We start from the raw sequence: 24,584 nt of genomic DNA on the forward strand, positions 1-24,584 counted from the left end.
AATTACTTCAGCTCTGATTATCTGTGCAGGGAAACGTCCGCTTACATTTACTCAAGTGTCTACCAGCGCCTGTTTAAACGAATTTTCTCACCTTTTAGACAATTTCGCCTCACTACTTTCGAAATGTAAGTTGTAAGCTTACTCTGGATTATCCTTTAACTTGTTATGGTTGTCATTTGCTTGTTTTATAAGGTAAAAGTAGGTTAGGTGTTAAACTTGGCGCTAACGTTAAGTCGTCTTATCATTAACGTTCACGTTTGGTTTCAGTGATTGAGACGAAGCACGCCAACCTGCGAACTCAGTGATACTTAAGGTTAATCATCAGTATGCATACTGTGTAACCTCTAATATTATATTTAGATGTGTTAGACCAGAGGTAAATGGAAAAGTGACCCTTTACATGAGTGCACGTTAAGCTAACGGTCGTTTAACAGTAACGCTTTTGTTTACGTCCGTTAAGGGACCTATAGAAGGTGTTTTCTTCATATTTTACCATTTTAATCGCATTTGTCGAAGTAATTTCGTGTCATTTTGTGGTAAATCTATTGATTTGCGAACATGGTTAACCTCCTGGTCGACCTGAGTGCTCACATGTAATCCCTCAATGAATGAGCAGCCAGTTTGATGACCGCACAGGATTTTCTGCTTATTGTTGTCACACAGATTGTCCTGAGCTCTCTGTCTGTGTATTTTGTGCCGAGGCTTGAAGCAGAACCATGACTTTGAAAAGCTTGCATTACTGTTAAAACCCCGTTGTATTGTAACTAAACCAATGTAAGATACAGTAATATGTATTTTCTTGTCTTTTACAGTGTGACTGCTCCTTGGAGTCATCTGTCATCTATAATGGAGAACTCCTCTGAAGACTACAGGATCCAGGCTTTTGACATGGACACGCAGATTTTGCTGAAAACAGCCTTGAAAGGTGTGCAGGTTTCTGAAAATGAGAGTACATATGATGATCTTGGAGAGGCATATGCCCAAATATGGGCAATTGTCGTTTAAATCAAACAATCATAGTTCAGTATTTGGAGTGTTAGGGCGATTTTAGGACAGCACTTTATGATAAAAAAGTTATGCACAATACTAAATGTTGATATTTTGATAATGATATGAAGTGTGATAAATGGACTTAAGATAAAGAACCTGTACAAGCTTTAACTTGAGCTGTGAGTGACTGTTGTAGGGCTGCAGCACATACATTTATTGAACCCTTATCAATTTAACAGTTTTCACACTGTGAAAAATAAGTGACTTATCAAAATATATCATAATTTACATATTTATATTTTGACTTATTTTGATTTTTCACTTGTTTTGCCCAGTGAAGGCAGTTAAATTCTAATGATCTACAAATAAATGAACTATTTTCAATTCAATTCAACTACTTTATTAAGCTCTCAAGGGGCAATTGGTTCAGAGCAGCTTGTACAAAAAAAACAGACAAAAGACATTCTGCTGTAAGAATTCAGATCTCTCTTTTTCACACCAAAATCTTTTAACAGATTTTAACATTACTGTTCAATTTCTGTCGTGAAAGGCTGTAAAACCAGCTGATTAAAGAAAAACAAAGTAGTGTTGATGTGAAGTGATCTTGCATCCTTGTAGCCAAAAAATAACTGTAACCCTAAAACATTTACCTCTATGGACAGAAGGCACATCATGCATCATAGTAATCGTTTAATGTTGATTTTCTTGAAAACAAAACAGGAAATGAAATTTAAATTTTACTTATTGTGTGGCACTATTTGCAACATGCATTATTTATGTTGCAAGGATGGATGAATGAAAAATTAATCAAGCACTTTTTATCACTGGACTTACCCTGCAGATAGGTGCTGGCTGACTAGCTTGAGTTTCAAATTACCGCGTGAAAATTGTGTGAGATGTGAAATGCACACAAACTGAATGAGAAAGCATCTTGTTTGCCTAAAATAATCAGATTTACTGCAGTTAATTCAATCTTTTGCAGTGTAATTATTGACAAAGCTCATTTTACAATAATGATAAAGATGTGATTTATTGTGCAGCCTCACTACTTATCAAATTAAAATATATACAGATGCACTTGTGAAAATAAGAGCAAATCCTGATGTTTGAATAGCATTAAACAGATTACCCTTGACCGCTTGGACTTTCTTTCATTACATCCCATTTTGCCAACATTTTCTCTCATGTTTGACCATGAATAAAGATCAGATTTTGTCCAAATGATGACTTTTTCCCAGTTAAAAACTTCCTCTTTGATTCAGCAGTTAGGTATACCAAATGCCATCATTAATCAGATCAATGACATCTGTTTATGCCACATTATTTGCCCGTGTTTGTCAGAGGAATCGATTTTGGCCAATGCTGTTGTTAAACCAATGCGTCAATGCATTTGTTTTATGTACAGTAGATGCCAGATTGCACTGCTCCTGTTTGGAAAGGCTGTCTGGGGTTGAACAAGAAAGTCATCCTGCAATCAGACAGTCCTTTCCTTTGGCATTATATTTTTGCGTTTGTATTTAAAATAAACTAGAAAAGCCTTCGGAGAGCGCAGACCTCCGCCATTAGCCCTATCTCACAATAGTACAGAATCCTTTTAAAAATTCCTGGATCCAGACGGTGATCCAGATCACTCCCAAAATCGAACTGGTTCTTCCTTATGCCATTCCTGACATGTCCTGAAAATTTCATCAAAATCCACCCATAACTTTTTAAGTTATGTTGCTAACAAAATAACAAACAAGCTAACAAACCCTGCCAAGCACATAACCTCCTTGGCGGAGGTAAGAAAATATACCTGTGCCCTAATGGGAGGATACACGCTTAATGAAGAGGCCTTTAAGCTCATCTGTGCCCTGTGTTTGCCCCTCACATCTCACCCATGTAGACTGAGGAGCAGCAAAACCAGCACATTATTAATTTGTTAAGTTCTATGTTCCTGTAGGTATGCAATGCATCATGTCACACTGTAGATCTGCTGTGAAAATGTGCAAAAATAAGCTTATACTTCAAGCGATATAAAGCTTTTATAGAAATAACTTTTCTCTTTTTTATGTTCGGCTCCAAGCATAGCTTATTTTTCGTGTGAATGCTGCTGCTAGCTTTTATGGACAGGGGCTGTGCTGATCACCATCTCTTGTTAGTGGTACTCTTTATATTAATAAGTACATCACACCTCGTGATTACCCCTGTATTGTTCTTGCTGTATGAATATCTTAGACATGTTGATGCTGCAAGCACCCCCTTTAAAACCTTAAGATGTTACACTTAAACATTAAATTATTAATCAAACATTACATTTGTTCTTCTCCCAGATCCAAGCTCAGTCAACCTGGAGAAGGTGTCCAACATCATCATGGATCAGTCTCTAAAGGACCAGGTGTTCAGCAAAGAGGCCGGGCGTATCTGCTACACCATCGTTCAGGTCTGTTCTGGTAACTTCTAGTGGAGCTTCCTGTTGGTTTGGTTCAGACTCTGAGCCCCACCAGGACAGAAGGATTTATCAAACCAGAACGGAACCTAAATATCTAATTTAAGGCTGTTTAACCAAATTCTTAATCCTCTTACCTTATCAAAGACCAATTGGAAGTTTACACTCGAGCCACAGGAGGCTCTTAAGCCAGCTTACTCGTGCCGCTTTGTTTCCTGACTTTTAGTCCATGCTTCACCTTCACCCTGACCTCTCTCTCTCTCTGCAGGCTGAGGCCAAGCAGAACAACGGGAATGTGTTCAGGAGAAACCTGCTGAACCGGCTCCAGCAGGAGTTCAAGGACCGTGAGGAGACAAGGGGGCGCTCGCTGCAGGAGTGGGTGTGCTACGTCACGTTTATCTGTAACATCTTCGACTACCTCAAAGTAAGTCACAAACTTCTGTGTGTTTTGATATTGAGTTAATATTATCAGTATTTTATCTACAGCAGGTACGTTTACATCCAGAGTTTGGTAGCACATCAGCTATGGTGCAATTACAGTCTTCAACCGGAAGACTGTTCTTTTCCCAGTATACAAACACTGGGGGAGAATTCTGACTCTGCTACACTAGGTGGCGATATGTCCCCTTTTAGTTTGGTACTAATGGATATAGTTACAGCTGATCTTGCTTGCAAGCAAGCATTTAAGAAGTTTTGTGTTAAATTGCAGAAACACAAACAACTTTGCAGCTCTGTAGATTTTGTACATATTCTGTTATTTACTTTTTCTTTAAATAGAATGAGCTTTTTCCCCTCTGTTGTAGTATACAAAAGCAGACGGCAATGAAATTTAGGAAAAATAAAACACTGAAATATAGAATTGACATAAATATTCAGGCCCTTTGCAAAAACCCTGAAATTTAGATCGGATCCCTCCCATTTCTCTTGATCATTGCTGAAATGTTTCTACTCCTTGATTGGAGTCCACCTGTGGTAAATTAAATTGATTGGGCACGATATATCAGAGCAAAAACAAAGCCATGAGGTCAAAGGATCTGCCTGCAGAACTCAGAGACAGGATTGTTGACAGGCACAGGTCCAGGGAAGGCTACAACAACATTTCTGCTAGACAGAAGGTTCCCAAGAGCATAGTGGCCTCCAGAATTCTCAGGTGACCAAGAACCTGGTGGTCACTCAGACTTAGCTCCAGAGATGGGCCAAAGTCCCAGAAGGACAACCATCACTGCAGCCCTCCACTGAACTTTATGCCAGAGTGGCTAGACCGAAGACTCTCCTCAGTGCAAAACACATATAATTTTTGCATAAAGTTTTGCATAAAAGCCCCCCGTAGGACTCTCAGACTGTGAGAAATAAGATTCAAAAAGTGACGTCTGTAGGAGGAAACCAGGAACCGCTCATCACTTTTCCAACAGTAAAGCATGGTGGTGGCAGCATCATGCTGTGGGGGTGTTTTTCAGCAGTAGGGCCTGGGAGACTGGTAGGGGTTGACGTAAAGGTGAATTGAGCAAAGTGCACTGAGGAGAGACCTCCACCTTCCCTCTCTGCCGTAAAGCCCAGATAAGTAGAGAGCTGCTGCCTTGCAAGAATGCTGTTCTGCAGAGCATGCACATGCACCCTCTCCTGTTGGGGTGCATCTGAGGTACACACATGCAAGAGAAAATCACTATCCAACTATAATATGTAGGCGTGTTATTTTAGTCGGACTAACTAAATGATTTAACTTTTCTAACTGCATGTAAACACACTGAATAATTTGCCTAAATTTCCACACGTCATTTGTAGAGTTTTTAGAGTTTGGTAAAATGAGTGTAAGATGTATCAGTGCTGAAGTCAGATATCTAGCTTAGAAATTTGAAATAGCAGCAGTGTAGTTTCAGCTTCATCCTTGGAAATGACAGGTTGACTTTCTTATGTTGACAGTCATTGTTGAAACTGTTAAACTTACAGTTTTGGTCTTCTCTCTGTGTTCCATTCAGGTGAACAACATGCCGATGGTGGCTCTGGTCCATCCTGTGTATGACTGTCTGATGAGACTAGCTCAACCAGATGCTTTAATGAATGAAGAGGAGGTGAGGAAGACTGCAATTTTTGTCTTTTTTTTCAGTTTGGTTGATTAGATTCATGTTTGCTAAAATACTTTCTCTTTAAGATTCTTATTTTGTCCTTTATTGTGTTAATAACAACATCAGTGTGATTGATCATGAATGCTGCACCACCAACAGCTGTGTTACTAAAGTTTCACCAAAAACGAAAATGTTGTTTTTCTTAAAGTTACATTTGACCGCATCATTATGATGTTTTGTTTACTTTTACCCAATAGTCACCAGCCACTCGATGATGAGCGATCAATCAGGGTCTCTCTAATCCATTGAGTATGTGCAATTTCCAGACTTATTTTTAAGTTTTGATTTTTTTTATACTATCAATGATTGAAATAAGCCATTGCGTCCTTTTTAAAGCAAGTGGTATCAAAACAATCAGGGTATCAAATATTTTGACCACTGTTGTCTCCATACCATATTTAGCATTCATCTCAGCTAAACTGTGCATGAGTATTTAAAAATGTACTTGTGTAAGACATGAAGATCACCAGACCAGACAATACTCAAGACTTATCTTAAGTCCTCCTTCTCTGTAGGTGGACTGTCTTGTCCTGCAGCTGCATCGTATCGGAGAGCAGCTGGAGAAGATGAACACCCAGCGCATGGACGAGCTGTTCTTCCTGCTGCGGGACGGCTTCCTGCTCCAGGAGGGCCTCACCTCCATGGCCCGTCTGCTGCTGCTGGAGATCCTGGAGTTCAGAGCCGGAGGCTGGATGCTCAGCAGCACTGCCCACAAATACTACTACAGCGAAATCGCAGACTAAGATGCCCTGAGTGGCTGATCTGCAGGTGCATTAGCCGACCTTGAAGCACCTTGGATACCTCCTCTTCTGATTGTAAAACCAGCAATTTAATGACAGAGCTCCTCCAGATAATCAGCGAGGGGTTTGGTGAAGATGGCGGTTGAGAAACTGAACAAAAAGACTGCTGGATGTTTCTGCGTTACATCAGTTCACTGAGATGGTGCCGTGGATGTGGAATGTGCAATAGTTCACAGTTATGTTTACAAGGTTTAGCCACGTTCAGGTATACTTTGTTTAAAAGTTTGAGAACAGTTATAGAAGCTGAGGATATTTTTATGTTTTATATTATCTTTTAGGCATTCCTGTTTAAGACAAAACATTTCAAAACTTATTTTTTAACCAAATCCAAAGAGATTGGAGCAAACATTCCGGTCAGAAAACACGCTGATTTGGGTTTTTGCTTTACTTTGTATTGTTGTGTGACCAACTTTTAATTTAATTCCAGATTTTACTTGTTTGATATACTAGACTAGATTTCGAGTTTTAGAGAAATATCTGCCAAGTTTCTCGAGTAGGATTCCTGTGTTACTGGGTTTAGACAGAAAAAGCATTTTGTCCTGATTCAGGGATCTTTTTATATTGTTTGAGTTTTGTTGCAGATCTTCTTATAAATAAAGCAGCAAGAGACTTGTCAAAGTTAAAATCAAAATTCTATTTCTCCTGATAAATAAGCCTGATTAACTGTTTTGTTTTTTTACTAGAGGTTCTAGATGGTGTTTCTCACAGAATGGCTCTATACTGGGTGGTAGGGATGGCCGTCCTGCCCTGCATCATTCTTCATGATTTGTGCTCTTTTGGCCATATTCATCAGCTGGACGTTGTATAGAAACACTTAAATAGCATCACTCACCTTTTTAAATGCTTTACTTATTCCTTAATCACAGCAGGCAAGGTGAGCTGAGTGCATGGAGGCTTATTGTTGATAAGGTAGAGCAGTGCTTTCCATAGTGTTGAGAGGGCTGTGAGACTGAATTTTGAGGTTGTAAAATACTTGATTAAATGACTAAATTCTTCTAAAGTGTCCCAGAACTAACAAAATACAACCAGAACATTTACCGTAGAGGTAACCTTGACAAACCAAATGTACTTAATGTGGCAAACGTGAAAGTGCATGCTTAAAAAAATAAGGAAAATAAACAATTTAGCACTAGCTCTGTCAACATGAGAAACGGCACAGTAGCAGCAGGAAACAGGAAGTGATGTCGTACATGTCCTGTGTCAGTGCCACCCAGGCGTCAGTGGTTATTGGTTGGTAGTTTTGTGACATCAAGCAAGCCAGACAGTGTTGTGAGCTGGACTTTGGATGAGAATGTAGAGTGAAAACAAAGCCAGAGACTACAAGCCTTGCAGTGGAGCCAAGTACATTTAAAGAGCTGAATATTAGAAAACTGGGTGACCATGCAGATGTTGGATCAAAACTACATAAATGGTCTTTACTTTGTGACTGCACAGATGCTTTCCTTGCAGCATTAATGTCTATGAAAACTCTATGTGCACGTTGAAATTCTCTGTTAGGAGGTAAAAATCTGGACTTTGTGGGCAACTGTGGCCCAGTAGGTAGAGACGGTATTTGATCCCCAGCTCCTACAGTCACATGTCAACACCCCAATTTGCTCCCACTGCTTTGTCGGTGGCATGTAAATGGGTATGGATGTGTATGACTCTGACTAGCTAATACTGAGGGCTATTCTCTCTGAGTAGCTGTGAGCTGTGGCGCTATACAAGCTACCATCTGACTTTGAGTCTCATGTCATGGTAGTCTGATGGGTTTGGTGGGCTCCAGATGATTTTCAGGTTTTAAAATGAGCCACGTCATTCTGAAGTCTTGGGAAAGGCTGAGGCAGAGCATGGTTGGAGGTTGCAAGAAGCTGCAGAGAAATGCTGAAATAACAGCGCAACTTTATGTGTCATCAGTTCAATATTGCATTTACAGGACGGATCTTCAAGTTGATATCTCTGAAATTTAAATAAAAGGCAGGCAAATATGCCTGGGTGGCCCACCCAAGTATAGTCTATATGTGGGAAACACTAATAAGAGCAGGACACGTGATCTTTGTGATTTACTTTCCACAGTCACTAGAGGACACAGACTTAAGATTACACCAGCACTGACATTTCCATGTAGCTGATGTCTGACTCTTTGAGTCAGCGTTTCCCTCTTTAGCCCGAGCAGAATCAGATGAAATACTCCCACAGAAATGTGTTTTTGAATGCTTGCATCTGCTGAAAGTAAATATGCTAGACTTCCATTGCAGTCGGACAAATCAACCTCTATTTCAAAAGAAAAACATCTAAAAGATGAGAATTGATTTTAAACCCAGCCATGTTCAGAAGTTATATTTTGTACTGCAACTCCAACAATCTGTTTATTTTTAACTTTTGTAATTGTCACCAAATTCAGTCCCAGTTTGGCTTATTGATTTGAATAACTTGGTTAGGATGCTGTAGATACTAATGCTTCCTAAAGAGAACTGACTACTACATATTTATGAAGCTGTTACAACATTTTTACATGATTCAGTTCCATTTTTTTATGGTTGGGTTGTACATTTGCTGCAAAAGTATCTGTTCTAATAAATTTTGGAAGGTTTCCTTATTTCAGTTTTCTGTTTTTATTGTGTGACTGAACAATGATTGTACATGATACAGTTTCTCGGTATAAAAAGTCCATTCTTGTTAGCCTCACTCTCTTTCTTGAGCTCTTACAGCGCAGTCCTTCCACCACAGGATATCACTGCTCTCTATTTACAAGCGTGCCACTGAATGACCGACACGATACCAGTCCAAACGAGTCTTTCTACCACCAGCGGTAGTGAGCGTACGCCCTGTTGGCTTCAGCCATCTTGTGCATCTCATGCTTCTTCTTCATAACGTTGCCCTCCTTCGTGTAAGCTGCCAAAAGCTCCTGGGAGAGTTTTTCATACATTTGCGTGCGTCTGTGCTTGTTCTCCCTGCACTCTGTGATCATCCACTTCATGGCGAGGAAGCGCCGCCTGTTTTCTGAAAGAGGGATGGGCACCTGGGACAACACAGGAGGGGGTTAGAGTTCTTCATTGGCACAAGATCTACATAAAAAAGCTCTGGTCTGCTTCTTCACTGACCTGGTAATACTTTCCACCCTTCTGAATACTCGCCAGACCAACGACTGGCTTACAGTTGTCGATAGCTTGGTGGAAAATGGCGTAGGGGCTACACTCGATCTCCTCCTTCTTCCCCTGTGGAGCCTTGTGGTATTTCTCCACCTGCTTTCTCTTTATGTCCTCCAGAGTCTAGAGAGATGAAGACAAATCCAGTGAGTTATTCTTACAATGAAGTGAAAATATCAACATCTGAGATGGTGCACAGTGTCTGCTTTCTTTCTTTCTTACTTCTCTCAAGATCTCTTGGGCCAAAACCTTGTCTCCGTGTTTCATCATCATGTTGGTGAATTTACTGCAAAGAGAAGAGGAAAATAAGATCATGCAGTGAATGCAAGAAAAAAAGCATGGATGCAACCTTGTGTCTGTCCTCTACCTGATGACCGGGTCGTCAAAAACAGAGCTGGTGACACTGTTAGTCGCAGCCTTGATGGGTCGGAGTGCTTTGAGCTGCCGCCCCTCTTTCTCTTCAGCTGTCAGCTCTGATTCTGGCCTGGTGTACACCTCTTTCCTGACCTCTGGCTCCAGATAGTAAGGGTCGTATCTGCTCCATCTCACCAGGATTACTCTGCAAACAAAATACAAACCAGAATGGAGTTTTCAGAAAACCAGAATTTTAATCTTTCATATGATTCAAGTTAATGTGATACAATAAAGATACCTATTTCAACCCCTAAGGCAAGAAAAAAGAAGACTTCAGCACCCAATATTCAATAGTCTTTTTAAAATTACTTTTCATGCTTTCCACACAAACAAATGAAGATGCTCTGATCTCCATGTTCTATTTTGTTGGAAGATTCCCCACACGCTTTGGCATTTATCAACAATTTCACAATAAAGCGTGATTTTCGTTGAAATCACAATGATTGTATTTAGAAATGTTTATTTTTAATCGTTTTAGTTCTTCCTTTTTACGTTTTTTTCTGATATTTAATGACATCAGAATTATTATTTTTCAAAATAATCACACAGATAAATTAATCAACAATAAAGTCAATAATGACAAAAAAACAATAAAATGTTTTAAATTAATGATAGTTGCAGTTTGCTCCGTTCTGTCAGCATGTGGCCGTAATACGTGTTTAATTCAGACATTTTTAAGACAAAACAACAAACCAGAATTGAAAGAAATCAACAGGATATAAAGAGTTTAACAACGGAAAATATAGAAACGACAGCCTCCTTCATCTAGATTCTTGTTAGCATATTTAGGCTTATTTACTTCCTGATGATGGTCATTATATTTCCCATTTTAGTTAGATTTCCGTTAATTGCACAGCTGAAAAGTAATATAATATACACAGAAAAAACACGGACACACAACCTGTAATCTAATAAAAATTAAAGTTACCTTGGTGTCCAAGGTTTTAATAATCCTGCGATGGTAGCAGCCATCTTGAAAATGTGAGTGTCAGTCAGGACCCCGGATTAGTACCTCCTGTAGATGCCTTAAGAGAAATACATTAATTCAAATTTGGTTCCTAATATTTTACCTGAAAACTACAGAGTAATTAGCCATATTTTTAGAAGTATAGATAATGTGTTTCTTTGTCATTTGTAATATTTTAATATTCTGATAAAAAAAAATCGGATTCTCGCGCATACGCTGGTGACATCACGCGATGTTTTCAGTGCTATGGCGTACCAGGAAGGGGAGTCGCTTGAATCCTGGCTCAGTGAGTGATTAATCCTGTTTTATGAATTAAATAGCACGGATAATTAGCTAGAGGTATTTCTCAGGACGGCGGGGCGGTGTATTAATGAGCACAGAGGCTGTCAATGCGTTTTTAAACTGATTTAGAGCTGACAGAGAGAACTGGTGACAGTTCAGTGTCTGCATCATTATAACAGGATGGGTGGAGAGGTGTAGTTAACACTGAGAGGTTTTATTTACATCTGACAGCTCTGTATGTGAGGGGATGGATGAAGATTTACTCACAGGGACCCTCTGTAGAGATGGGTTAATTCAGCTGGTTAACTAAACAGACTGAGTCATGATGGAAAAGCAATAAAATGTTCGATACTTTATACTATCATGTCTTTCTCAACGATTAGATCTTTGTTATTTAATTTTCCCACAAAGTCAAAGATTACCAAAGCTTCACAAACTCAGTTTATCTTCCCTCAGACATTCGCAGGAGAAGAATGAGTTCAAGAAATTGTAAGCCAACTCCTGCACCCTGTCTGGAAACATTGCTATACTGAAAGATTGCCAATGTTGTTGGTTGATTGCAATTTCTGCAATAAAACTAGAATTTGTGGAACAGGGGCAATTTCAGATTCAGAACTTTAGGATTGCTCAGCTCATAAAGACATTGAGGCATGTAAACCTCTTTATTACCAACAAAATAACCAAGAAGAACCAAGTTTACCCTACAATATAATGTGCTGTATTTCTATATTAAAATTTGACGACATCATCCTTATCATGTTTAGGGTTTTCACCAGTGTTTGCCAGTCTCCTGTCTTCACTAACTTATAAAATTATACAGTGCATTCAGAAAGTATTCAGACGTGCTCCATTGAAAGCCAGCTTGGATTTCTTTGCAAACTCCAAGCGAGCTGTCACGTGTTTCGCTCTGAGGAGAGGCCTCCGTCTAGACACTCTGCCACAAAGCCTTGATCAGTGTAGGGCCGCAGTGATGGCTGTCCTGGGATTCTGTCCCGTCTCCACACAGGATCTCTGGAGCTCAGTCAGAGTGATCATCAGGTCCTTGGTCACCCCTCTTACTAAGACCCTTCTCCCCTAATTGCTCAGTTTGGCCAGGCGACCAGCTCTTGGAAGAGTCCTGGTTGTGCAAAACCTCTTCATTTGAGAATTCTGGAGAATTCTTGGGAACCTTCTGTGCAGCCTTTCCCTGATCTGTGTCTTGTAACAATCCTGTCTCTGAGCTCTGCAGTTCCTTTGACTTCATGGCTGGGTTTTTGTTTAATTTAGTACAGGTAGGCTCCTATAAAGGTGTAGAAACATCTCAGCAAAGATCAGAGAACTGGAAGGAACCTGAGCTAAATTTACAGGGTTTTTACAAAGGGTCAGAAAACTAAGGTGAATATGATAATTCATTTTTTATTTTTACTAAATTTGCAACAAAATATCAACTGTTGCATCAGGCTGCAACATAGAGTGAAGTGAAAAAGTGAAGTACTTTCTGAGTGCACTGTAAGTCCAGTCTTTTACATCAGTAAGATCTTTGTTTTTCCTTTGACATAGAAGTCCTACTGATGATTACAGCTATCCTTTATTCTGAATAATAAAGGAGAAATTGTCAAATTTTTCAAATCTGGTTGGGTAACGTCCTTGTTATTTTTCAGAGGTGCTAAATGAGATTCAGGGATGCAGCAGCCTTTAAAATCCCCTGTGTTGTGCAATGTTGGGTGCCCAGGACTTCTGTTATTTTGTTGCTGTGGAATCAAAACAGTAATCAGTCCAGTTTTATTAATAGTGACATATCTAAGCTGAGCATCAGGGTATTGGGACAGCCCTACCGAAAGCACCTAGGTGGGCCTAAATTTATATATTTCAGTGTTTTTTCCTATAACATGCTTGTAATTGTTACAATCTGTATGTAAAAAATATTTTAAAATATGTTTAAAAACAGTATTAGTATATCTGTTACTAAAGGTGCATAGGAGAAAAATGTATAAGACAAAAATTGCAAGCAAACACTTGAATGCTGTTTAATTTGCACTTGAACACTGCTTCCACATCGTCATTGTTTTAGTGCAGTTTGGACAATTCAAATGAGTTTGGTAGCATTTTTTTTTTCTTTTTGCAACGTAAATTTAGAAATCTAAGTTTTGTCATCTTGTATTGGAAGAGCAGTGGTTCTCAACTGGTGGGTCGGGACACAAAAGTGGGCCATGGAGACATCTACTTTTGGCTACTTTTCCCATAATAATGAAGTAATTTCACAAGTTCTGTGGAAAATTGGCAAAAATTGACAACAACAGTGATGGGGAAAGAGGGTATAAAATTGGTCAGTTTTGTCCCCTTTCTTTTTTTTATCAGGTATTTTGGTCCAGTCATGTTCCAAACTGCAACATATTCAATTTACTTAACATGCATTGTTGAAATTTTTTCGGAAACTTGGGTCACATCCTGTCGTAAGACAGACTGATGGGTCCTGACGCCAGACCAATTAAGAACATTTAGAGGTATCCCTACTAGGGCTGAACAATTTGGGAAATCAATCTGATTGCCATTTTTTACCCCAATATTGGGATTGCGATTTAGTATGTGATTATTTTTTAACTTCCTTATCTTTTATATTTTTAAACAAACACAAGCAATAAATCCTTCTGCATTATAACCAACACAATAGATTGAACTAGGGTTAAGCAAGTTTGAAAAATATCTAATTGTGATTATGCTGACTCCTATTGCAAATTCAGTATGATTTGTTGTAAGGAAGAGACGGATGATTTTTATGTTATTCTCATTTTGATTAAGACAATCGTGCAAAAATGAGGAAAGCAGGATTTTTGTAAATTATTGCGAAAAATGACTCTTAATGATTGCATGATTTGTTGTGCAAAAGTGTTTTAAACTGGTATTTTGACACACATTTCATTGCACTTTAATCTATTATTATACTATAATCTATTATTCAATCTAAATTTCGATTAATTGCCCAGCCCTAATCCCTTCTGAGTATCTCTAAGGCCGTAAGTTTTGATGACTGAAAACTTGAAATTTCACAATAATGTTTTCCTAGATTTTCTTTGTTGTTGTTGCAGGGGCATAAAAAGTGTTAGTATGGTTAGAGTTTTCTAATAGCAAATTGAAATTTTGATTTGTGTTATCCCAAAGGCAGCACTGCCAAGGGAATGGACACGAGCGAGAGGAAGAATGCCACAATCGCTGCATTGTTTAGGCACAATGGGAGCCAAATTCCCAACAGGATGTGTTGAGCATTAACATATGGAGGGACAGAAGGCAATCAGAACAAAAGAGGACTGTAACATCTCAAATTTCACCAATCACAAAAAAGATTTGACCATGAAACTGCCAAATTCCTCTGCTAAAGTACAATCTATTTATCACTTTTATTGATTTAATTTCCACCCTTGAAGTCGAAGAGGTTTTTGCACAGTTAGATCAAAACCAGTTTTCACAGCTGCTCCAGCTCTCTGCATGTTACCACCATCCGTTTACATTTAATGTGAATGTTTGTCTACTGCAGATAAAGCCACCCATCCAACAAACCGACAGGAGGACTGGGAGTACATCATAGGCTTCTGTGATCAGATCAACAAGGAGTTAGAGGGGTACGTTCTCTAAATGTGTGCCGATATTCTCCACAAATGTTGACAGCTCTTCAATCAGGATTTTTCTCTTGCAGTCCTCAGATCGCTGTCACGCTACTCGTTCATAAAATCCACTCTCCTCAAGAATGGGAGGCTCTCCAGGCTCTGACGGTCGGTAAAACTCACACAAGCATGTCTGGTCTTATTAGCTGACGGTCTAATCTTAACGATGTTGTGTGCAGGTTTTGGAGGCATGTATGAAAAACTGCGGGAGAAGGTTTCATAATGAAGTGGGAAAATACAGATTTTTAAATGAGCTGATTAAAGTGGTGTCTCCAAAGGTGAGCAGTCTTTATTTTATGTGTCACACCCTGTTTACTGATCTGCACAGCCTTATATTGAACCACTTCCTGTTTACAGTACATGGGTGAGAGTGCACCTGAGAAGGTGAAGTTGAAGATCGTGGAGATGATGTACAGCTGGACTGTCGCTTTTCCAAATGAAGTGAAGATCGGTGAAGCCTACCAGACACTGAGGAGACAGGGTGTGTTTGGGTGGTTGAAATAACACATGATGAGTAAAATCTCCCCTTAAAAAGAGATCATTAATCTTCGTTTTCTTCTTTAGGCCTCATAACAAGTGATCCTGAGCTACCGCTGGACAGGACGCTGATTCCCTCTCCACCAACTCGACCCAAACACCCAGTGTTTGACAACGAGGACATGGGCAAGGTGAGGGTGAAAACGACTGTTGTGACCATTATTTTGGTTGTTAAATAATCTGCATACTGTTATTTAAATTATGAATCTTTAACATATGTGCAGTGTGAAATAGGCTTGCCAAATTGTCTCAATCTTGTGTCTATCTAACTGTCCAGAATCTAAAACCTCTTATTTACCTCAAAAATCGACCAAGGAAAGTAGTTTGTGGTGAAAAAAATGAGGAGTTTAATTTTTTTTTCATTAAAGTTATTTTTTATAATCTCTCAAATCCGTATTTGAAACTTATTGAAAAGCGAACCCAGGTTGCCTGAGTGACAGTCACCTGTGCTACCGCTGAGCTAATGAATTGACTGATGTTGTAAGTCCAGCTTTTGTGCAAACCAAAGAAAGTGGCTCAAAAAAAAAAAAACTACACATAAAATATCTTGTACTGCTCTGACCAATAAACATGTTTAATCAATAGTTAGATTAATGAAGCATAAACGATTCAGTCAAACTGATGCAAAAACGATAGTGTGCTGATTCCCTTTTCTAAAATTTCCCAGATGGGAGCTGAACAACTCCTGGAGCATCTGGAGTGACTGAGCTGTCACTCAAAAACTCATTGGCCAGTAGGGATACACTCCAGAAAAGCCCGCCCACACGCGACATTTGTGTCAGAACTGAAAGCAAAAACTGAAAAAATGAAAGAATCAGACAGCACATATGCAAAACTGAGGAGCAAGAGCAAAAGTCTGATCACTGAGAGAGAAAAAAATAGGAACTGTAAACAAAAAGATAGATGTCCAACACTTAAAGACTAACAAACTTTGCAAACATTTTTATGCTTGGATCACATTTTTTTGCACTCAAATTCTTATTTTAAAGTTCATTCCATAGTTGTTGGTTAAAAAATTTACCCAAAAACACTGAAAAATAAATAATAATGTAAGATATTTTTACAGCCTGATGTATGAAATGAGCCATTTTGTTCCAAAGGGACACAAACGGGTGTAAAATTAAAGGGTTGCATGAAGGTTAAAGGGGCATCCCTGAAATCTCTGGAGGCTGATGCCCCTGTTACTAGCAAGTACCGGACCTACCACTTCCCTATGTGGAATCAACACCCAAATTCTCCCAAATTTTCAAGGACTTAAATTAATTTAATGAAAAATGTAACAGAGAATAAATGGAACAAAAGACAGAACAAAAGATACATGTTTAAAAAAGCACATCATTGCAGAAATACATGTATATCTATGCATTTTTACTGATTTTTTTCCAAAGACAGTTTTTCCCAAGGAATTATGGAAATTTTTTGAGGAATTTCATAATTATCTTGGGAAAACCAGCATTGCTATCCAGGAAAAGGAGAAAAGTTGAAAATTTGAGGAAAAGACCAACATTTACTTTACGTCACATGAAAACCTGAAAAAAATGTAGATTGTCCACTCAGGGCTTTCACACATCATAAACTTTTGGCAGCGTTTTTTTTTCCTGGCACACATTTGTGACCCAATGGAAACAGTTTCACGCCCCACCAGTTGAGAACCACTGCCTTATTCAACCCAACCTAAAAAATAATGGAATATCCCTGCAGAAAGAGTCACAGAATTATTTGTTCCAAATAAAACATGGGATAGCATTTGCAATGAATTGGTCTAATTTAAATAAACTGTATGAATTGTTGATTAGTGATACCTTCTTTAATTACAAGGCAAACTGGTGTTTTAGAGTACATTTATATCCTTCTGTATGTTTTTTTGTGTGTTTTTAGCTGCTTGCTGAGCTTCTGAGGAGTAAAAATCCTGAGGATCTACAAGAAGCCAACAGACTAATCAAAAACATGGTGAAAGAGGTAATGCTGTGCTTTGTTTAGGACAAAGGGGGGCCAAATCCGGCCCGTGGAACAGTTAAATCCGGCCTGCAAGATGATCTCATATTTCTGTTATAACTGGCCCATCAGTCTGAGGTCTGCAGATTTCCTCAAGTATAAAAATGTGAACTTATCCTTGATGATTTTAGATATCATTGTTAAGTTACAAATTCTGAAAAAATAAGGAGTAAAAATATTTAGATAAGAAGTCAGGAATGTGGGAAAAGAAATTAATTTGTGTTTTAATTTCACATTTTCAATTTAGCATCTCACAATGAGGACTCAAACTTAAGATTTTGACTTTTAATTTTATACTTTAAGCATTTCAACTCGTAATTTTGACTTCTTTTATAATATTTTAGCTTTAAGATTCATAATTCTAATCTTTAAGTGATATTTTAACCTTTTTAACTAATTATTTTTTGTTTTACCTTATATTTTCAACTCCAAACTTTGAAGTCATAATCCTGTAGTTTGACCTTTTAGACTCATAATTTAAAGTTTTGAATCATATTTTGACTTTAAATTTCATGATTACAAAAAATATTTAATGTTTTGACTGTTTAAACCCATGATTTTGACTTCTTTCTAATATACACTGCCTGGCCAAAAGAAAAGTCGCCACCAAAAAAAGGTCACACACTCTAATATTTTGTCAGACCGCCTTTAGCTTTGATTACAGCACACATTCGCTGTGGCATTGTTTCGATAAGCTTCTGCAATGTCACAAGATTTATTTCCATCCAGTGTTGCATTAATTTTAATATTGATGATGGGAGAGTCTGACCACTGCGCAAAGCCTTCTCCAGCACATCCCAAAGATTCTCAATGGGGTTAAGGTCTGGACTCTGTGGTGGCCAATCCATGTGTGAAAATGATGTCTCATGCTCCCTGAACCACTCTTTCACAATTTGAGCCAGATGAATCCTGGCATTGTCATCTTGGAATATGCCTGTGCCATTAGGGTAGAAAAAACCTATTGTTTAAGAAATGAGAAGTTACTCATTGCATCAGCTGGGGTTAAATAACTTGTTGCCAGCTGAAAGATAATCGCCCATGCAGTAATTATCCAATAGGAGGCTCGTACCTATTTGCTTAGTTAAATCCAGGTGGCGACTTTTTTTTGTCCAGGCAGTGTATTTGCCATTAAAAAAACATTATTTTTCAATTTCAGTTTCATGTTTTGACCTTTTTGAAATAATAACTTTACTTTTCTCAGATTGTGAGACTTTAAACTTATCTTTTTAACTTTTAAAATGTCAAAATCGTTTATCATAAGTGCTCTTTTTTTTTTCATATTTTATTAATGGTGAAACAAGGCTGACAGTTTAGGGTTGAAAAGGTGGCCCTGTTAGGGCCTCAGGTTAGTCCTGAATTTGGAATCCGGCCCCTGCTGTGATTGAGTTTGACACCCCTGGTTTAGGACATTTCTCACAGATTCTTTAGGTTTTTTGGCTGAGATATTCTGTCATTGGGCAGCTGTTAGATTTCCATGTTAGATATGACCATTTTTATGTTTGGTATGAAGCACGTTGTTTCTCTTTTTTAGGACGAAGCTCGGGTGCAGAAGGCAACGAAACGAATAAACACTCTGGAGGAGGTGAACATCAACGTGAAGCTGCTGACGGAGATGCTGACACACTATAACAAAGACAGCTCCACAGACTCAGACAAGGAGATCATTAAGGTGTTGATTCACTCACACAACCACCAATTAGACGGTACACCTAAATCATGTCTTTAATTTAAAGGAACACACAGATTTGAATCTAACACCTCCATTTATTTCTCCTGGAAGGAGCTGTATGAGCGCTGTGACAAACTGAGGCGAGCTGCTTATAAAATGGCCACAGAGTCAGAGGATAACGACACCAGTCTAGGTTTGCTGGTTTTCTTTATCTAAAGAGGATCTGTGTCTGTGCTGGGTGTGTTTTATTGAGTAACCCAAGCCTGTTGAACCCTCAGGTGACATCCTGCAGGCCAGCGATGACCTCTCCAGGGTCATCAACTCTTATAAGAAGATAGTGGAAGGTCAGCTGATCAGTGGCGACAGTGAAGAGGCTCCGTCTACGGCGGGGCAGAGTGAGAGTGGTGAGAGATGTTTGAGCCTCTTGTTGTATTTTACTTTTAAAGGACGTGTCTTTAATTGATCTGATGTTGTCCCACCGCAGACACCACAGATACGCTCATTGACCTCGCTGGCCTTGACACTCCGAGCCCTCCTCAGCCTGTCCCCCCTCCCTCCTTCTCTAACCCCTTCCCCACCAATCCCACAGTGTCCCCCATCCCGGTCCTTCCTCCCCCTCCTAAACGTCTGCTGGGCTCTGTCGGCAGTCAGAACAGCAGTCCGAGTCATCCTCCGCTCGACAAGGCCTCCACCTCTCTGTCTCTGCTCGATGATGAGCTGCTGTCTCTGGGTACTACACTCTCTTTATACCTCATAACTAGGGATGCATAATATCATCATGATATTAGAAATGCCAGACATTAAAATCTCAATAATTAGTTTCAACATCTGATGTGTTGTTTATGTTCTATTGTGAGGAAAATATGGGTTTATGAGATTTAAATCATTGTATTCTGTGCCCCAACCTTTTTGGAATTTGGTTTGTAGAAGAGACAAACAAACACAAAAGAACAACAAATAAAATAAATTTATAGCTAAGATATTAGAGATAATGGTAAAAGTGTTTGCCATATTTTTTGTATTGGATAAAGATAAAAATGCATGTTCCTCTCTTCAGGACTGAACGACCCTCCTACCTCTACAAGCAGCCAATCAAAACCTAAGCTGAGTGAGCTGTCCAATCAGTGGACTTCATTACAGGTACAGTTTAAATACTTCTCAAACCAAACTACATCTAATCAGTCAGTCTGTATCTAAATGACCTCCCCATGCCTCCTCTGCAGGCTCCATCTTCAGGTGTGGACCTTTTTGGTGGAGTATCCTATTCAGGTCCAGCAGTGCCTGCAGCTGAACCAGCTGCTGCTACACACAGTCTGCAGAACCTGCAGGATCTCGCTATGATGGGCTTTTCAGACCACAAGAGGTACACAATCTCCTACTGTGGTTTTTTTGCTAGATCACATAAAACATAATGCATTTCAGTAGCATTTCATTGGATTTATTTTTTTTTTTAGTTTGCCTAGTCAGATGACAGCCAGAGGAAGCAGCTTTGGATCGCCTGTAGCAGTGCCTCCCCTTGTACCCGGGCATGGATCTCCCTCCTCCTCCTCTCTCCTCCAGGGCATGATGCCTGGCTCTCCCGCTTTGTCCCACACAAAGGCTCAGAGTCTAGGTTCAGCCCCGGGCAGCCCGCTGTTCCGCTCTCTGTCCCCCTGCCACCCTCCGCTACAGGGCAGCCCAGCCAGAGTCACCGAAGTCTCCCTGAGCGGCGTGCACGTCCCTCTGGAAGCAATCAGACCAAGTAAGACGAGAGAGGGTACAAGTTAGAAACAGGCTTGAGGGGTCATTGGATCAAAGATGGGCGCTAGTTTAACTCAGCTGATAAGGCAGGGGTCCATATAAAGAAGCTAAAGTCCTTAATGCACTGATAGCAGGATCAAGTCCTGATCCAGTGCTGTGTGGTTCATGTTCTCCCCCCCGGTTGCCTTCCCAGTATTTACTGTCTCTCTTCAGCAAGGCTGGCCATAAGGGGGTTTAAACAGGTGGAAAGTGGCAAATATTGGCAGAAAAAGAATGGGTAAAAGAGGTTTCAAGTGGCAAAAATGGGTGTATCAAATAGTGAATTGCATTTAAATTGACAAAATTGATGTGAAAAGCTGTGAAAAGTGGTTAATAGTGTTAAAAATGGGTCAACAGTAGTATCAATAGTTGGAAAGCAGCAAAAATCAGTAAATCGGGCAGAAAAAAGTGGTGGAAATGGTTCAAAGGGGGAAAAAGTGCTTAAGAGTGGCAGAAGTGGGAAGAAAAGGTGGTGGAATGGTATTAAAAGTGTCAAAAATGGGCTAGAAATGTCAAAAATAGGCCTATCAAGTAGTGAATGTGTTTAAAATTGGCAAAAATGGACATAAAAAGTTGTGAAAAAGGGTTACAAAATTACAAAAATGGCTTTAAAGTAGCAGAAATGGGCAGAAAAGGTGGTGAAATGTTATGAAAAGTAACTTAAATTAGTAATAGGAGGCAAAAGTTGACATTAAAAGTTGTGGAAAGGGTTATTAGTGGAAAGATTTTGATTTTATCTGGCAAAAAGAGCAGAAGAAGGGTTAGAAAGGTTCAAAGATGAAAAAATGGCTTTAAACCGGCAGAAATCGTCAGAAAAGGTGGTAAAACTGTCTGAAAATGTAGCAAAAAATGGTAGAAAATTGGCAAAAACATATGAAAACTGGCAGTGGCAAAATGGGCTGAAAAAGTGTTTAAAATGTGTTAAAAAGTGGCACAAAAAATAATTTCAATATCAGAACCCAGTAATAGCTTGACTCTTTTTTCAGCTCTAAAATGAAGTAACTGTTAGCCAGGATGCTAGCATCAATGCTACTGATCCAGCACACTTACACTGAAACTATCAATGAATCAAAACTCAGGAGGGCCCTTTCTGGGTTTGTCAGGCGCTGAACCAAATCTGTGGGCAGGCCTGCTCTCCAGCGGTTCATCAAAATCAAAAAGCCTCAAAATGGTTGAAAAATTGTTATAAACTCCCTTTTTAACACAATACATCTAGCCCAATTCATTGTCTTAACTGTATTTATAATCATCAAAGGTAAACACAGAGCTTAATGATAATATAAAGTAATGAAGATGAAAAAAAGAAGGGAGTCGAGAACTGAGCCCTGAGGTACCCCAAAGCGGGTTTTCACCGGAGTGAGTAAATTAATCAAACTCTTTAACAAAAAAAAAAAAAAAAAAAAGAAAACAAAGCTGATTTTTGGACTCTTTCTAAGGCTCATCTTTCCCTCTTCCTGATTGGCTGTTCCTCATTCTTCCTCAGGCAAAGTGCTTCCTGTGACGGCCTACGATAAGGATGGCGTTCGAATGCTCCTGAACTTTGCCTCCGACTGCCCCCCTGGCCGGCCTGACGTGTTGGTGATGGTGGTGTCCATGCTCAATACAGCGCCACAGACTGTCCATAACGTGGTACTGCAGGCAGCTGTCCCTAAGGTAAACATATTTAACGCTCTTTTGTTTTTATTACAGCAGTGGGAAGTCCTCCACCTGCAGAAGTTTCTATTTGGTAATTCTCCAGGTCTCACAATCATGCTTTTTAGTTTTCTTATTAATCATCGTAGAAGAATGAGACTTCAGCAAAATAAATTGTGACTCAGATTTTAATCAAAGCATAAACACGCCATGCTGTCTGTTTAATCCTCCTTCAGTCGATGAAGGTGAAGCTGCAGCCTCCATCAGGAACTGAACTGGCTCCTTTTAACCCCATCCTCCCTCCAGCCTCCATCACACAGATCATGCTGCTGGCAAATCCAACCAAGGTATGAGGCAAAAGCTCTTATCTTATTTTACATAAAAGATTCATTTCACTTTAACAGTTTGCAAAAAAATGCAAGTTGCATCAGTGTTCTGTTGCAGGATGTTTGATTGGCAACTAACCTGAAAACACTGCCTTGAATTTATTCTACCATTGTGTCTTCTTTCATTCAAAGAAAACCATATTTTGATTGGATGTTGATAAAGTTGTGCATTTTCACAGGACAAGGTGCGTCTACGCTACAAGCTAGCTTTCTCACTTGGAGATCGACAGTGCAACGAGGTCGGGGAGGTGGACCAGTTCCCCCCTCAGGACATGTGGGGTCGTCTATAGCAGCGTGCTGGCGTGCGATCGCTCAGCAAGGACGGAGACATTCATACTTCATGAAGGGGTGCGTTTGTTTACATTCACCCCTGAGAGAAACGAGGTGAAGGTCGGGGAATCAAGCTGCAGCTCCACATTCCTTATAGATGTTTGTTTTACCAGCCGTTCCTTTAACTGGAAGTGAGAAGCTTCTTTTATTTATTTATGCAGCGCTTGTATTATAATCTGCAGAGAGCTAACGCACTAAAGATAAACACTGAAGACTACGACAGAGGAGATGTTTACAGGGCAGTGCTACTGAGATAAATATTCCAAAGGATTTTACCCAAATAAAAGGAACAAATTTAAATATACTATAGATATTTAATGCTTTAGAGAAGCATTACAGAGATAAATCAACCTCTAATCAAAATCTGTTACTAACAGAGTAAAGAGAGAACAGCTGTGCTTTTATTTACCTTGTAGTTGGAATATCATGTAGAAAAATACTTGAATTTATCTAGAATTTTAAAAGGGATCTTAGACAGGAGCGTATGAGTCGAAGTTAAAGGTTATTTACAGATAAATGCCAGAGTCATTACTGCAGAACAATATTTGACTTTTCTTTGTTTGTTACTTTAATAATTCAGCTTTTTGACATTGTTCAAGCCTGTTTTCCGTGAGTTAACAAGTGTTAAATTGTGTTGTAATGTACGGAAGCCCGAAGTGGACACACATTTGTAAATTTTACTTATGTTTTCCTGTGTAATTTCTGCTTTTTTTCCTGATATCTTGGCTTATATCTGTCTACATATTAAGATAGGACAGCTGATTTTCCTTTGCCACTTTATTTTCCAGAGATCTTGAGAAATTGACCCAGTATCATGGGTAATCCAGTGTTATCCTGAAGAAATAAGATAAATAAGATCATGTTTACACATGAATTCCAGCTAAAAACAAACCTGTCAGAGAGGAGAACAAAGGCAGTAAAATCTACTTCATGTGTCCTCTTTGGGCTTCCATAGTAAAGGCAACCAACTGCACTTTAAAAATTCTTTTTTGAAGTTATCATATGCCATTCTAATCTCTACTTATATTATGTGATTATCTTCTCTTTATGAAGGCAGATTTTTCACCATAAAACAGTTGGTGTCCATGTTTTCGGTTCATATTTCAGATGTTAACTTGTCTACCGGTGTCAGTATTTGTATTTTATTTATTTCTGTTAGTATTTCAGTGCATCACTGAACCTTAAAAATGTGAACTAAAAGTTTAGATCAGTCGCTCTAAAGGGAAAACTGAGCAGATTTATAACTACAGAGCAGAAGAGCTGAGAGGAGTTTATCATGAAATCAGTCCTCCTGATCCTCCGTTAAACCCTCCTAGACTCGTCGTGATGTGGGACGTACACACGTCTGTGTTAAATGTACATAGTTTCAAATGTAATGTACCTTTTGTTTGTTGTATGATGAGTTATGTGAAGTTGTGACGTTCAGGTTCTGGGAGAGTGTACATACTGTATGATGTGCCACGTGTTCGCTGCATGACAATAAACG

General features: G+C 39.2%; 3 protein-coding genes across 3 annotated transcripts; 2 read left to right on the top strand and 1 right to left on the bottom strand.

The window, feature by feature from the left end:
• The first annotated feature begins 6 nt into the window (after positions 1-6).
• LOC121503543 (MIF4G domain-containing protein B-like) lies at positions 7-8,919 on the top strand. Its single transcript, XM_041778005.1, has 6 exons — positions 7-125; positions 813-925; positions 3,303-3,412; positions 3,687-3,842; positions 5,395-5,487; positions 6,057-8,919. The coding sequence occupies exons 2-6, from the start codon at positions 847-849 to the stop codon at positions 6,282-6,284; spliced, it is 666 nt and encodes a 221-aa protein (XP_041633939.1). The 5' UTR covers positions 7-125; positions 813-846; the 3' UTR covers positions 6,285-8,919.
• mrps7 (mitochondrial ribosomal protein S7) lies at positions 8,912-10,879 on the bottom strand. Its single transcript, XM_041778004.1, has 5 exons — positions 10,812-10,879; positions 9,837-10,028; positions 9,692-9,755; positions 9,425-9,592; positions 8,912-9,342 (listed from the first exon to the last, which is right to left on the bottom strand). Exons 1-5 carry the CDS (start codon positions 10,853-10,855, stop codon positions 9,121-9,123), a joined length of 690 nt encoding a protein of 229 aa, XP_041633938.1. The 5' UTR covers positions 10,856-10,879; the 3' UTR covers positions 8,912-9,120.
• A 196-nt stretch (positions 10,880-11,075) lies between these two features.
• gga3b (golgi associated, gamma adaptin ear containing, ARF binding protein 3b) lies at positions 11,076-24,578 on the top strand. Its single transcript, XM_041778334.1, has 17 exons — positions 11,076-11,136; positions 14,644-14,728; positions 14,803-14,878; positions 14,950-15,048; positions 15,128-15,251; positions 15,335-15,438; positions 17,186-17,266; positions 18,834-18,971; positions 19,083-19,164; positions 19,250-19,375; positions 19,456-19,701; positions 20,029-20,111; positions 20,195-20,334; positions 20,426-20,712; positions 22,234-22,403; positions 22,619-22,729; positions 22,948-24,578. Exons 1-17 carry the CDS (start codon positions 11,097-11,099, stop codon positions 23,056-23,058), a joined length of 2,103 nt encoding a protein of 700 aa, XP_041634268.1. The 5' UTR covers positions 11,076-11,096; the 3' UTR covers positions 23,059-24,578.
• The last annotated feature ends 6 nt before the right edge of the window (positions 24,579-24,584 follow it).

The sequence above is a fragment of the Cheilinus undulatus genome, linkage group 21 (assembly GCF_018320785.1).
Source record: "Cheilinus undulatus linkage group 21, ASM1832078v1, whole genome shotgun sequence".
Lineage (NCBI taxonomy): Eukaryota > Metazoa > Chordata > Actinopteri > Labriformes > Labridae > Cheilinus > Cheilinus undulatus.